Here is a 14,960-nt window from a genome sequence, read left to right as displayed (position 1 = left end):
ATTTTAGGGTAAACACCTAAATCTACATTTATCTTGAGAAATTTCATCGAATGCTCCAGAAATACTGATTGAAATGCAAAAGCAGTATTGCAACTAATTGGCTAAGAAGTTTGAATGCTGTGTCACTTTAAAGAGTGTCCTGAGCATACCTTGTGATTCCCCACTAAAATACCAGTTTCTACAACAGAATTCTCCAGTTTTAACTGGTACTATTTTTATTCCCCCGTTCTCATCAAAAGAATCCTAAAACACTGTGAAAAACACCTTCTCACAATGGTATCATTAAAATAAAGACCTATTCACAGGGGGGATTAACAATGATTAATATATTAAGAGATCAGTACTGCAACACTTCAAAAATTATTTTGCATTAACCAGAAGATATTTTTTGTTCAAGAGGATCCTTGAAAGACAAAGTGAGCTATTATGTAGGCTATCTAAAAATGATTTAGCCATCATGATCAGCTGTTACAGAAGAAATCCGTAATTAGAGTCTTTTTCTTTTTAAAAAAAGCATGCTGTGTTCTTGAAAAAGGTTCTGAAGAAAATTCAAAGAGAAAAATGTAAGTTATAATCTCATTGTTTTCCACTAAATCTTTGTTTTTCGATAGTTATAACCAAATAATCCACAAAGTTACTGTCTGAAAACCTGAAGTTGGACTCAGAATTGCAGAACGAAAATGTTTTGCCTTCTAGAAATTATGGTATAAAAACCAAATCTCCAAATAACTGCTTTAGGTTTTTCTGAATTTTTTTGATTGAGAAAAATCTCTTTATTGTAAATGATCATATTATTTTTCAATACATGGCCCAACTCTGTTAGAACCTACTAAGAGTGGAATAGAAAGTCATGGGGGAAAACTATTACCTTTTTCCAAGCTTGAAAAGTAAAACCTCTTATGATGCTGAAGCAAGCAGATTTTGTAGGGTACTTGATTTCCTGACGGATTTGAGCTGATCCAATTTACAAGAACTAATTCTACATTTGAAACAGAAATAGTCTCTACAAGCCGTAAAATTTCACCTGCATCTTAAGGGTTCAAAATATGCCCTTCGGCGTCCAAAATCCAACAAACCCCTGGAGTCAGTGGCAGCTTCACTGAGAGGGGTTTTTCGTGGTTGGTTTGCGTTTTTTGTTTGTTTGGTTTTTTTTAAACCAGCAAGCCAAACAGGACCCTGTTCTTTTCCATTCAACAAACGCCTGCTGGTGTCCATCTCCTCAATTTCCAGGAAATAACACGCAGAGTAAGAATTTAGAAGGCAAATCCAGAGAGGCTTTATATAGAGAAAAAACATGCACTCGATTCACCCAGTTATTACTATCTCAAGATTTTCCTGTATCGAATCTTCTAAATCTCAGATGTGAAGTCTTTGCCTTCAGAGTTTTGTGCAGACAGAACCTACCAGCTCCCAGCCCAGACCAGGAATAGAGGATGCTGAAGAATGTCACTGCAGTGGTTTAAGCAGTTGCCATTCTCCATCCTCAGTAACCGAGCTGGCGTATGGGAACAGATGCCTGCACCTCAGCTGGGCGGCTCCGTATTGGCTTCAACCACAAATCAAAGCAGTTTTGTGTGACGGTGCCAGACTGAAGAGCAGCAGCTGAGGAACAGGCACATGTTCTGCTGCCCTGACTGCGTGAAGGGGCCCTGACTTCTGGCAGCAACATTACCAGCTAAAAGTGCCACAAGTGTTTGTTCAGTGAACATGAGTCAGAGTCCCAAGAAAATACTTGTAAGATCCTCAAGGAGCAGTTTGAGAACTCCAGGGGATGTGAAGGCTCCTTCTAAGGAGCATGTGGAAGGTAACCTGGAAAAGTAAGTGAGGTAAGGCTAGTTTGTTACTCAAGAGCCTTCACTTTTGTTAGAAAACATGAGCAGGTCTGCAAGTAGGAATAAGAGACTGAAAAGAAAATCAATTCAGTGAGGATAAAAATTAAGCCCTTTAAAAAACATATTAACTGTTGAAATATTCAAGATTTAACAAACTGATCCGCAAGACCAGAAGGAACCAAAACAACTTCCTTCAAATGCTAGTGCGCAAGTGAAATTGAGTCAGAAACAGCAAGAGAATGCCACTCCATTTTAAACACCTATTTTCATTTAAAATACCTAATTATTTTAAACACTGCATGAAAATCTGACTAATTTCCTGCTTACACTAATACACACATACAGTTCAAAGTCAGCTCAAAGTGATTAAAAAACAAACTTTAAGAGAAATCATTCACATATATTTGGATATATGTTCATATGTACTGTTTATGCCCACAACTTGTAAAGAATACAATCCCGATAAAAACAATCAGAAGACAGTATAGTTTTTAATAATATAATAATATGATTTTTAGCTTTATCAGTAGTCCTGAGTTCCCCTTCTGTAAAACAGAGATGAAATACTTCCTCATAATACATTCTGAAAATTACTATCTGCAAAGTCCTATGCTTGTTCTACAGTCAATGTATGCAGTGCTTTCACTACAATTTTAATACAAGAATACCTATTTCAACTTGAATTTCTTTTGAAAAAAGATCTAAAAGACATTGTGAATGCTTGTATTTCCATTCAGACTCTAAAATATAAGCCAGACCAAACCTCCAGCATCTAATTTGAACACCCATTTCTTCCAAACCCCGTAATTGAACACTGGGTTGTCAGTAAAGAAGTTAAAACCATCTGCAGCAAAAACCAAAAACTGAATGACTAGCAAAACAAAATCTATGTGGTAAATCACGATGAGCTTGCATTGCAAATGTTTCTTTCACATGGAAGACAACTGGAGAAATACATGTTCTCTAACACTCCTACTGTATACAAGGCAGACAAATTTCAGGTATCCATCTTTAGCTTTTCAAAGACATGGTCCATCCTTTCTTTACCTAACCATATTCTCATTTGGAGTATTTAGAAAACTTACAGATACAGAAATGAATGTCAGAACATCTACAACTCAAGAGCCTCTTTCCATCCTGGCCTACTGAAAGAAGTTATGAACAGTGTAAGCAAAATTTCCATCTGAGCAATCCACACACACCAGAGATGATGTTCTTTACTAATGCACTCCATAAGAAGCAAGGCAATACCTTACTGGGGGAAAAAGTTTAATTTATTACCCTGTATCACAAGTTCTCAAACTGTAATGTCAAAAGCATGCTTTTCGTCCTATGAAGTATTTTTCCATTGCAATTATTACTATTATGTATTGTATTATTTGAAAAATAAGATTAAAAAGTTTGCAGAGCTGCATGAGAATACAGAATAAAATGTCCTGGTACTTAAAGTGACAGAGAATCACAGGGCTTGGAGATCTCAAAAGGTCCTCCACTCCATCCCCTCTGAATCAATTGTAACCATTTGTGTAAATCCTGACTGGTGCTTCTCTAACCTTCTCTTAAAGCAGCGAGGACAACTCTACAAGCACCACAGGCAACACCTAGTCTAGGTCCTACTCCTATTTACTGTTTGAGTATCACAGAGAAAAATCAGTCTTTTCCTTTTCAGAGCAGCCTTTGACATATTGAGTTTTACATCTGGTTCCATCTCTCTACTTCCATGGTTTTTTCATCTTGATGCGGAACAGCTCCTCCTCCTTTTTTGTTCCTTTTACATCACAACTTTTATGCTGCTATTCATTTTGACTGCTCTTTTCCAGATATTCTCCAACTGTGAAAAACATTTTTCTTGAACTGATGACCTAAAACTGAATACAGTATTACTGACAAGTTGGGTTTTTTTAGGGCTGTGTACAGCAAACCAGTCAACCATACATGCCAAGGACACTAAATGGTAGTGTTACTGGCTATTGAAAGATTTCAGATTATTAATCCAGAGAGAAAGATAGTGATCATCAGATGATCACCTCACTTTCAGTGAGGTTCTAGATGGACTTCTACCAGGCCAATCCGTATTTTCATTTTTGATTTGTAAGTGAAATGTGTAAATCAAAACCCATCGAGGATAGCCACACACAGCCACGCAAGTGTTCTGCTACAAGACTTTTCTTCTTAAAGCTAGAGTGTGCTTTCAAACGGTACTCTGAAGAGCTGCTGCTTTACTAAGAACACCTGGCAATCCCCAGGAATCAGTATGTTAAGATCAGCTAAAAGCTATTTTGCTTATAATAGTATGTGTTATTACCACAGTTCACCCTGTTAATTTAATATACACTCCAATAAAATCTGCAACCAATTACTACATCAACTCAGAAAACATAACTACTTACAGGCATGGTTTTGTTTAAGAGTTAGTTCTCTTCCTTTCAGTGTATGTGTTCAAGTGCAACACGTTTTACCGCTGCAGGACACTTTGAAAAGGTTAGCACCTCTTTTGTTAACGCAAGTAGTAGTGTTCAAGCAGCTATTTGTAAAGCAAGAGCTGTATAAAAACCCTCTTAAAAAGTTTAGTATTTGACTGTAAAAAGGGGTCAACAGAACACACCTCTTGCTTGGTTTTTGTGGTATAACCCTGGACAGACTCTCTTGCCACCAAACTTTCCAACGCATCCTGAACTGTGCGTATCTTGTCTGACTGGATATCCAGTTGCAGGGTGAAGAAAGGTTGCAGTGTAGCAGACTCCTTAGAACTCTGCTGGTAAACAACAGATCTATGGAAACAAAAAAGTTAAAATGTAATAAAGCACAGTAATTTTCAACAATATAGAACCTCCAAGTAAGAAGTCTACTTTAGTAACTCGATTTATAGTTAATCCAAAACAAAACACAAAAATACAAAGGTTAAGCCTAAGTTTCAACAACCTGAATCCACTTTATTGCAATGTAAATTATTTTCACTTAGAGCATATTGAATGGGATTATACTTGAATTGTTTTATTTATGCAAGGGTTAAAACAGTTATTGGATAAGCATGAAAAGTTTAAAGAAAAATAGTGAAATTTTTGATAATGCATTTAGAAAGATTTACCTCTGGACTCTTTTCACATTAGAGTTTTGAAATTATGTTTTCCAACAGATCTTTGGAAGCGCAAAATACTAGTGCTTATCTAACTGTATGTTTTACTGTAAAAATTACAACTGATTCCAGATTCTCCAATAAAAATACACAAATTTTTTAGTCACTTCACTAAGACCAATTTTACAGTGATTTTAAATTGTTTGCTTAAATCTTGCCATAGGAAATATAAACTGTGCTCTGTCGAGGACTGGCATTTTCTTTTCCTCCCATCATTTTCTGTGTCCAGATTTTGTCCATGTACTCTTTTGTACATAAATTGGAGTCTTTCGGAAAACTGGCAGCAGTAACGACTTAGGGCATGACAACATGTTTCCTGGTTTTTTTGGTTTTTATTTTTGTTTGAAGTGTATTCAGTTGCAGCCTTTAAGTAGCCTGGCGTGGTGATTGTTGTTTTGTGCAACGAGACAGTATGCTCTTCAGCCACAACGTCACTGCACTAAGTGGACTCTTCCTGATTTTCATTTTTCTTAAACTTCGCTGAAAACTTAAAACCGTCACACATGGCTCAAGAATTTTTTATTCTGAAAGCAGTACTTACATTAAAAAGGCTCAGCTGCTACAAAAATGTGGTTTTAAACAGCCAAAGAAATCACTACTGTATTATATTGTTACATTTGTTACAGTGCCTTATAAAGCTTGAAAGCAGTAAGATAATTAACAGTAGCTCTAATCGATGTAGCCATGCTGAAATTTCTCCAGGTCCTGTACAAAATGTTAACATACAGGTTTAATGCCTGTACTGCAAACTTCTATCAAAAGAGCCCCTTTGACTCAGGCAAAGCCCTGAAGCACCAACAGAAAGCCAACGCATCTTTATATTGGCAAATATATATCCTTCAGAGGAAAGAGTGCGTATGAAAAACAGTAGCATCTTTATTTCAGTTTAACACTTCCTCCTTGGCTATATTTAAGGACAAAACCTTCAACACATGGCAAGCGCAGTGTTTCAACAAACAAACCCTTCACTGTGCAAGTCTTGCTGCTTTTGGATACACTTCCCAAACCCTTTTTAAGCTAACCGTTATTTAGTGCAATAAGCAACAGAAAAATGCTAGCAATGCCAATTGTTTACAAGTCTATGTATTAAAGATTTAGTTAATAATACGGATAATATTCTGAAAAGATAATGTTAAGGAATTTTTTTTTCATTATTAAAAATTAAATTGTAACATTTCTTCAAAACATTTTCTTCAAAAAGATATGCAGAAATTGATTTGATAGCAAAACCTTTGCTGGACTATGATTTTTCAATAACTATCACTTATTAGAATAATTACAAATTTCAATTAGGCAAGGGAAAATGCATCACTTTCAATGAATAATTACTCTCGGGTACTCTAAGAACTCTACAGTACACTGCCCATTGCCACCCTGCTTAAACTACAACAATGTAATTGATGTATTTTCTTTATAAATAATAGTGCATTTGAAGGGAAAACTTGGTACTACTTATGGAAATATTTAGCGGACTGGCTTGTGAGCTAGCTTGCATAACAAATATTTGAAATTCACACAAGCTGAAAGTCAAAAGGGACTCCTGCACACCAACAAACCAGATCCTGACAGAACTGTGTATCTTCGTACTTACACATTTAAGTCTCACATTGCTTAAGGAAGACTTTTTGGGTGGTTTTTTTTTAAGCAATTATGCCTAAATAGGCATTTAATAGACAATTAAAGCCTCGAGAGGACAGCTTAAAGTTTCCCAAGCCAAAGGATGCCAATTCAAACCATGTTTTCCTAGCTGCTTTTTCCATTTGATTCTTCCAATTTCTGATGCTTTCATTTAGTGGAATTCTACTGGCAATTCTGTATTCAATCCTTCCTATCTCCACCCTCAGCCTCAGAGGATGAAGCTTTCCAACATCACACCATCGGATACTGCTTCTGTGGTAAACTGTGTGACCTGGTTTGGAAGCTAAATAAAGTGGGTGTGGTGACAGCAGACAACAGATATCCGATGGGACCCTGTGGTTCTGTTGCTCAGTGCAAGTTTTTGCCCTTTTTCAGTATTACCTTTGCTTTAAGTCATTTTCTGTGGTCTTCTACAGAAGACAGCGTTCTCTTGGTATTCTTAATTTAAAAACTGACGGAATCATGTAGACATCTAAACAATTCTGACCATGACAAATATACTAAGGGTATTAACAATACCTTGGGTACATGAACACATATCATCAACGCGGAATTTCATCAATATGTACAAACATCTGTCTGCCAATTTCTATGGAAAATATCATTTTATTTGCCAGCTGACTCAAATCCCAGAAGAATAATTTCAGTGCGTTTCACAGGCAGAAGGCACTAACCCACATTATTCACACCTCTAGACTGAATACCTGGCAATACAGGGAGTCAAACACTAGCAATTAAGTGTCTGTCTCCAATTTAAAAATAATTCTTCAAGTTTAGCATTTTTGTTTTGGAATATGTTTTTAGCAAGTGTTTACCTTGCTTTCACTCTAAATTATACATTTCTCCGAACAAGTCATGAGGCTTCCTTTCCAAAAAATATTCTTTCAGTATCTACTTTCTGCCTTCATCTGGTATCAGACCTGAATATAAGTAATGTCCCACATTCTTTTCATTCCTGTAACATCTTGTAGTAATTTACATTTTTCCAAACTTCTTTCACCTTTAACATTTATTAACTATTACACATAACTTTGGGGGAAGCATGTGTGTCTACGCCTCTTGGAAGCGTAAGTGTCTAAATAACCAAAAGTTTACAATTTTTTTATTTTATTTCATTCTTTTACTGACCAGATTTAACTCTTAGCAAATCTCACTATCCTTTAGTATCCTTATTTACAAAATGAGTCAAGACTCTTCAGAGGTCACAAAAATTAGGTAGCTCTAAAGTTCTTTGGAATTCTTAGACATTAATATACAAAGCATACAGATTTCAAACTCCTCTATATGCAATTCAGGGCTTTCGTTCTCTAAACGGTTTGCTCTTTAAAAGCACTTGGAAAGATTCAGACTCTACAATAAGTCATAGAATTATTTGATCATTGATCAATCCTTTGATCATTCCGGTCCATCTTCTGAACTCTCTCGAGCATAACAAATGCTTCATGGTAGAATGTTCACCTCTCCTGGCCTGAAAAAAGTGTGTAACAGTCTCTTCCATCGCACTATCCAATAATAGCAAAAAATACAGAAAGCAAAGCAGAGGAAAAAGTTACGTGTAAAGGCAAAGAAGCCTACAGTCTCAACAACTTCTACAAAAAAGTACTATACCTTATATGACCACCAAAAATATCAGTAATTGGAGTCTGAACAAAGTCAGCCTGTCGAGTGACTGATGATTTGTTGCGAGGTCCCACTTGTTCCCATTCATCCTCACTGCCTTCCCCTTGTTCATCTTGCTCCTCTTCTTCATGAACAGTCTGAGCCTCAGGGCCATTGGAAACTGAGAGTTCTTAAAGTGAAGAAAAAAAATGTATTGAGTTTTTTTTTACAAATAAAACATGTATACAGATAAAGAATTTGAAAAACAAAAAAGCCAATACAAATAATTTTCAGAGGATAAAATGTTTTCATGTATCATAGATTTGAGAAAGTAAATGCGAACAAGTATATTCCAGGCTCGCTCATAGGTGGACACATCCATGTATTAACAGAATGCACCTCACTGATGACTGTATGTAAACAGATGTAGTTTTCTAGCAAAGTTTGATATATTTTTAGTAGTAAATTTATGGGGTAGAAAATTAGAAAGTCAAGTGTTATTCTGGAAACATAATTATGCCATTATTAAATACAACTCCTTTTCTGCACAGATTTATTACAGGGAACCCAAGGCTTAGCAAATATTTTCTTTGCAAGTGCCAAAGTCAGGAGGCTATAAACTGCATACAGCTAAAGAACAAAATATGGAATGATCATTTTATATCATAAAAAACTTACCCTACTAAGGAGAAATTGGATAACTAGTGATCTTAATTCTATACTTGGCTAATACTTAACAGTGTTTTGTTTCATTTTTAATAGGGGACCCAAACATAAAGCCACTGTAAAATAAAATGGCATTTTACTCTGCATACAAATTCTAATACTTCTTCCAAAGAAAATTTTTCTTCAAATTTGTCAGTAAGAATTTTAAAATAATTTAATATGTTCTGGTTTATATTAGATATAAATTAGCCATTAGTGTAGAAGTTCCCACTTCAAAAAAAGATTTTAACAGTGGTTTAAAGATCAGTGAAAAAACACACTGATGTATTTTTGAACTACCATGGAGACAGCCAAAACCCCAGTAAACAACTGATATTGCAGGTATTATGAATGGCAAACATACCTATGCTCAAGACAAGAGTATTTGACAAGATTATTTGAGTTAGCCTCAAATAATGCTCAGCTGAGCTCAGTAAAAATTTGTAATACAGAAATCTGTTGTTTAGGAGGACCAGGTATATGACTTATTATATGATAATGCGTTTCCAAATACCCAGTAACACTTCAGATCATTTGTAAATTGGACAGAATGGACTCATTTTACCCTTTGGACGGATTTTAACGAAAGATTACTTGTTAATGTCTTTGAGTGCCCTAAAACATGGCATTCTATCCCTATCTCAACATCATCTCCAAATTACAGAATCACGACAAAAAAAGGAGAGTATTTTAAAGTTTGAAAAATTACGTTTGCTACAAAAAAAAAAAAATCCACTAACTTTCATTATGTGGAGAGAGAAGTTTCTTTAGAGTCAGCATTTCTTCATGTAGTCCATTGAGGATAAATCCCAAGTATTCTTCAGCATCTTCTTGCCTGCCCTGAATAAAATGTTTTTTTCAATTATTATATGACATTTTCATGTTTTCATTTTAACATAAGGTTCATGACACTGAACATCTAGCTTTCTCCTATTAATTTAGCTAATTTACCAACTACTCAGTCTAAGTTGTAAAGTCAAATAGAAGTTTAAATTTTACTATAACAACACCTCATTTTTAACCAGTTCAAAAAGAACCAAGACATTAGTTGGTAACCTGCCATAAGCAGTAAGTACACACATAAGCTTGACCTGGATACAAGCATTTCTGCATTCTTCTCAATACAAATTCGATTTAAAATGTGAGTTGGTAATTTTTTTTTTCTGCTATTTCTTTTAAAAGTAATACTAAAAGTTGCTGTCAAACCAAGGCCAAATCAAAAGATGGTTTGAACTATTGTCTTTTCTTTAAATTGAAGCTAAACCTGAAATAGTATTTTGAAGTCTCTGTGGACCTTCAACCATTCCAAGCTGAATTCCAAGCAGAAATGAACAATTGCTCATTTCTTAAATATAAATCAATAGGTATGTTCCTTATAAAAAGAGATGTTCCGTTCCAATAGTAATGTTTTCATTATTCTGACATATTATCTGCCAAACTTGTAATTAACATCTTCCTATAATTTAACTCCCAAGACAGTCTAGCTTCATTATAAAGAACTATCAACTAGTTGATTTTACTGGTATTTAGGCACGGAACCTGATGTATGCTTTACGTTGTTTTAACGACAGTGATTGCCTTGCAATGCAATGACAGAAGTCAAAGATTTGTAAGTCACACCTTTTCTGACAGACTTGACTTTATAACCGTCAAAAGTCTATAAATGTATGTAGGTTCAAAGGCAGCTCCTGGTCGGATGTCTCTCACAATTTTATCGCCTAAAGCTGCAAGGCAAAAGAGAAGTATATATAAATAACAACATATAGAAGTTTTTCTATATTATACCTTAACATTCTCTTCACACATCACTAGATTTTGGAATCCAAAGTTATTTTTTATTAATAGTTTTATTACAGTTTTAGTGACTCCAGCTCAGAATTCACAAGACCTAACTCTTTTATCTGTAAACGTGTTTTGAAAAACATCTTACATCACCCTACATAGACTTACAGATGGTCTGGAAAAGTTAGTACTCTCTTTTTATAGTCAACACTCTGAAGATTAGCAACAATATCCCTAGCCATCATAAAAGAACAATTCTAGTTCTATTTAAATTTTTGTACTTCTTTTGTATTCAAAGAACACTTCCTTAAATCTTTTATATATTTGTAATTCTAATAGATCACTCTTCCTCACTGCAGAAAAGAAACAAAAAATAAAGAAGAAACAGTTTGACAGAATGTTCAACCTAATGGCAATACAAGGCCTCTGAAACTATATTTGAAAACTACGCAATACAATAAAATGACCTAGAAGCGTAATAAGTTGCATAAGACAGTAAGATTTGTTTTACAGAAACAAAACTTAAGCAGCAAACCACAGAAATGTCTGAACTGTTTGGAAATCACTGGAACAACCAGATCCTTGTGATATTTTCTTATAATGTTACATAAACACATTCCTGAAACTGTTTTTTATTTCTATAAGTTTGTAATACATGAGATTTGGTTTAGAGATTAAAAAAATGAAACCTGCAAGATAATCTATTTGCATCAAAAAAAAAAATTCTATTCCTCACTACATAATCATCATTGATCATAAACACGTATTAGCAAGAATCATATACTTCTGAAGTTTTCACATTGAAATAGTGCATAGGATGGGGAGGAATTAAAAGCCATGATAACATGACTGCAGGCAACCTCTAACTGCTGAAGAGACCTATTATGGCCCCATTTTGTTCCGACTGAATATGAGTGTTTAGTATTTAAGAAAGAATGATAGAACTGAGCAAGCTGATAAACCAAACAGCTGGAAATATGTAAGGAAGGAAGCGAAGTAAAATACAGTGAATATCAAATGACTGTTAGAAAGGGCACGTTCTTAGAAGACATCTTAACAATTAAGCTGACCTTCAACAAAAACTATTCTTATTGCACTTGTACATTTGGTCTACCAAACAGAAGAAAAAAAAAATATAAGGTGCAACACCTATGACTTCTTGACATGAATCACCACTAAGAAAAAGCGTAACACCGACAGAAAAGCAACAGCAAACTTTTTAAGATACCAAGAAACCCCAGAAGTCCAGAGCGCCACGAAGGGGATCAAGCACCAGTATTTAAAAGTCTGAAGTACATCACATAGTGCAGATCCTTACCCCAAAGCCTTCTTATCATGATTTTAAGACTTTTCTCCCCCTATTCCTACTCACCTTGTTTTGCTTTAGGAGGTACAGGCATATTAGTGAACTCATTCATTAAACGAACACTGAAACAGAATGGAAGGAACAACTAGACATGAGCAGCAAGTTAAGATTTAGAAGAACAAGTAATAAAATTAGATCATAGTCATTACTGACTGCCAAAAAAAAAATCAAAAATATCATAATGAAGTCTCAGTAAAGTCCAGACATAAAAATTAACCTGATCACTGCTAATGAAACCAAGGTGTTAGGTTAGTTCTTGCAGCTCTCACGGTTCATTTTTGCATATTAAACACTATTTAAAACTGATATTCCTCAGGCAACAGGAAGTATCTTCCTTGACTAGTCAAGCAATTGTAAAATACCAAGTTCATTATAAAAGCCACGTATCACCAAAAAACCACACAAAAAAGGCTTCTGGATACGTATCAACTTTCAACAATTGCAGTAAATAATCATTTGTTAGATACTTCTGAATGAGCTTAGCCAGATCACAGTTTTTTGTTTGGTTTTTTTTTGGTTTTTTTTTTTTTTTTAACAAGCTACTTACAAACTGTCTATCATTGGTGTTGAGGTACACGGCCGCTGTGATTTTGAATACATTGGAATGGACTTCATTAAATGATACATTGGAGGGCAAGCAACCAAGGCTTGCAGGGTCTATGCAGTGGCATTAAGGAAATATTCAGAAAATGTTATCTGCATATTAACCAAATATTCAGTTATATTTAAAACTATATGCAAAACAAAGCTAACTCTTTATTATGGAGACCAATCCAATAACTCAATTGGAACCGATGGATGGACTTCTATCAGAACATGAACTAATAATGTACAGAAGTTACACTAAAAAACCCCGGCATCTTGTAACATGCAGTGATTTCACTGACGTTTTAATAATGTCAAAAACTTTAATTAAAGGGGAAGGAAACATTTAGTCTAGGAGCAGGAGAGGAAAGAAACTTTCATAGGAAAGACTTTATAAAATTAACAATTTGAAAATTGGCAAGTAATAGCCTGTAACATTTTCTGGAAAGAATGGAAGAAGCCAGCTGACAGACTTCAAGTGAAAGGTGACGATTCACCCCCATAACCAAACCAAACCAACCCGCTGTGATATAAAGCATTCTGCACTGTAACGAAGAGTTTGGAGCAACCAGTAAAACTACAGTGTATGTTGGGAGAAAATACTTTGAAAACATCAAAACCCGTGCTACTTGGCGAGAACACTGAATAGAAGAAATGTATTAAAAGACTGGAGGGGCAGGGAAATGACAAAAAAGGCAGCAATCTCAACAGCTAGAGAGATATATTAACTTGAACCCTATAGTGTGCAAAAATTGAGTAACAAATTCCCATGCAACATTTTAAGACTGAAAAAATGGGAGCTAATATATACAATCAGGTAAGTGCAGAACTGGTTATGCAAGACAAAAGCTGAAGTTTAAAACATCATCACTGGTCTGGAAGTAGGTTATTAGGTTCTGCAATGATCAGTCTTGAAACTGGTCTTAATATTTTTCACTAGCAGTTAAAGTATCCTAATTATCACTTGCAGTGAGCCATTGCTAACGTAGGAGATATAGCTATATTAATTTAAAAATATATTTTATTAATAAAACTATCATAATACAGCACTAAAGATTTCTGTTACCCAAGGTAAAAAGTTTTTTTTGCAGGGGAATACAATTTTAACACATTAAGAGTGAGCTAATCTTCCATCCTGTCATAAAAGGATTATCTTAAACACTGCATTTACACAGATATGATAGCGACAGCCTGCTCAACAGAAAACCAAATGATCCGCTTACCAAATTGCCAAAACGAAGCCTAAGAGTAGGAATAGTTACTTCAAGTACAAAACAGAAATAATCATTTAAGTTGATGCACAAAGAGTCATAGTAAACATAACTAGAAATTACAAGAAGGTTTTCAGTCATCAGAAAGTTACAGTTCTGAAATATTTTGACAGAGGTAACAGAGACAAACTGCAAACAGGATTGTGCAACCAACTGCAGGGGAACCCTGGACACAAGGTCCAATGATCCTAAACATCCCTGGATTTCTAGATGCTATCCTGAACCATTTTAACCACAGTAGTAGGATATGGGAAGACACTTTTATAAAATACTTACCAGAATAATCCAGAAAAACTTTTGACAGATATAACATACAAATTTTAACTTAAGTGTATTAATTTTTTCCAAGGTAAGGATACAGCATTGATGTAGCACCAGTTTCCTTTGTTGATCAGCCCTCGCGGTTGCAAAGACACTGGTTTATGTATTAGTCTTACATTTTCCAGTATTTCTGCAGAATAAGAAACAGTAAATTTAGCATCAACAAAATGCACGTTAGCCATCAAAACAAGTATCTGTTGACACATTACAAAATAATTCAAATCAATTAACAAGATTCCCAGAAACTTCAGCAAATAATTTTCGCTCTATTAAACACTGCTCATATTTCAAATCAGACATATTTCTTCAACCGAAGACATCCTGGAATTTGGGTCAGGAGGATCCTGGTCCAAAAACTAACCATTGTCATTTCAAAACTGAGAAGACCTATTTGTTTTTATTTTTGTTTTACTAAAATTAGATACTTTTCTTTATACAGATACATACATAGATATAAATTCCCATTAGCTGTAATCCCTTGCCACCAATTTCAGGAAGTATTTCCCAAATTCTTCTGCTTTGAAGAGAGACGAAGCCGATATAGCAGTTTCAGTTTACTAGTTTCAACATACACTATCTTACAACAAAAATATCTTAGTGCAAACAGGACAGATGTTAACATGGTCTTCTGAACAGTATGTTTTATTTACTGCTTTAAGACTTCCAAAATCTACAAAATAACAGGCTTACATAATATAATGCCTACTGTTTTCCTGCTTTCAAAA

General features: G+C 34.9%; 1 protein-coding gene across 3 annotated transcripts in view; it reads right to left on the bottom strand.

Annotated features, from left to right (window-relative positions):
• The window catches only part of USP10 (ubiquitin specific peptidase 10), a 55,975-nt gene that overhangs the window by 5,542 nt on the left and 35,473 nt on the right, over positions 1-14,960 (bottom strand). For all 3 annotated transcript variants that reach the window (XM_075161514.1, XM_075161517.1, XM_075161516.1), the window contains exons 5-11: positions 14,274-14,365; positions 12,606-12,715; positions 12,065-12,120; positions 10,531-10,634; positions 9,651-9,750; positions 8,215-8,395; positions 4,438-4,603 (exon numbers count right to left, since the gene is read on the bottom strand). In XM_075161514.1, the coding sequence (XP_075017615.1) occupies positions 4,438-4,603; positions 8,215-8,395; positions 9,651-9,750; positions 10,531-10,634; positions 12,065-12,120; positions 12,606-12,715; positions 14,274-14,365 (809 nt within the window). The remainder of the gene's footprint in view (positions 1-4,437; positions 4,604-8,214; positions 8,396-9,650; positions 9,751-10,530; positions 10,635-12,064; positions 12,121-12,605; positions 12,716-14,273; positions 14,366-14,960) is intronic.

The sequence above is a fragment of the Calonectris borealis genome, chromosome 12 (genome assembly GCF_964195595.1).
Source record: "Calonectris borealis chromosome 12, bCalBor7.hap1.2, whole genome shotgun sequence".
Classification (NCBI taxonomy): domain Eukaryota; kingdom Metazoa; phylum Chordata; class Aves; order Procellariiformes; family Procellariidae; genus Calonectris; species Calonectris borealis.
Note: the sequence above shows the minus strand (reverse complement) of the source record. Positions and strands in the feature narration are given on the sequence as shown.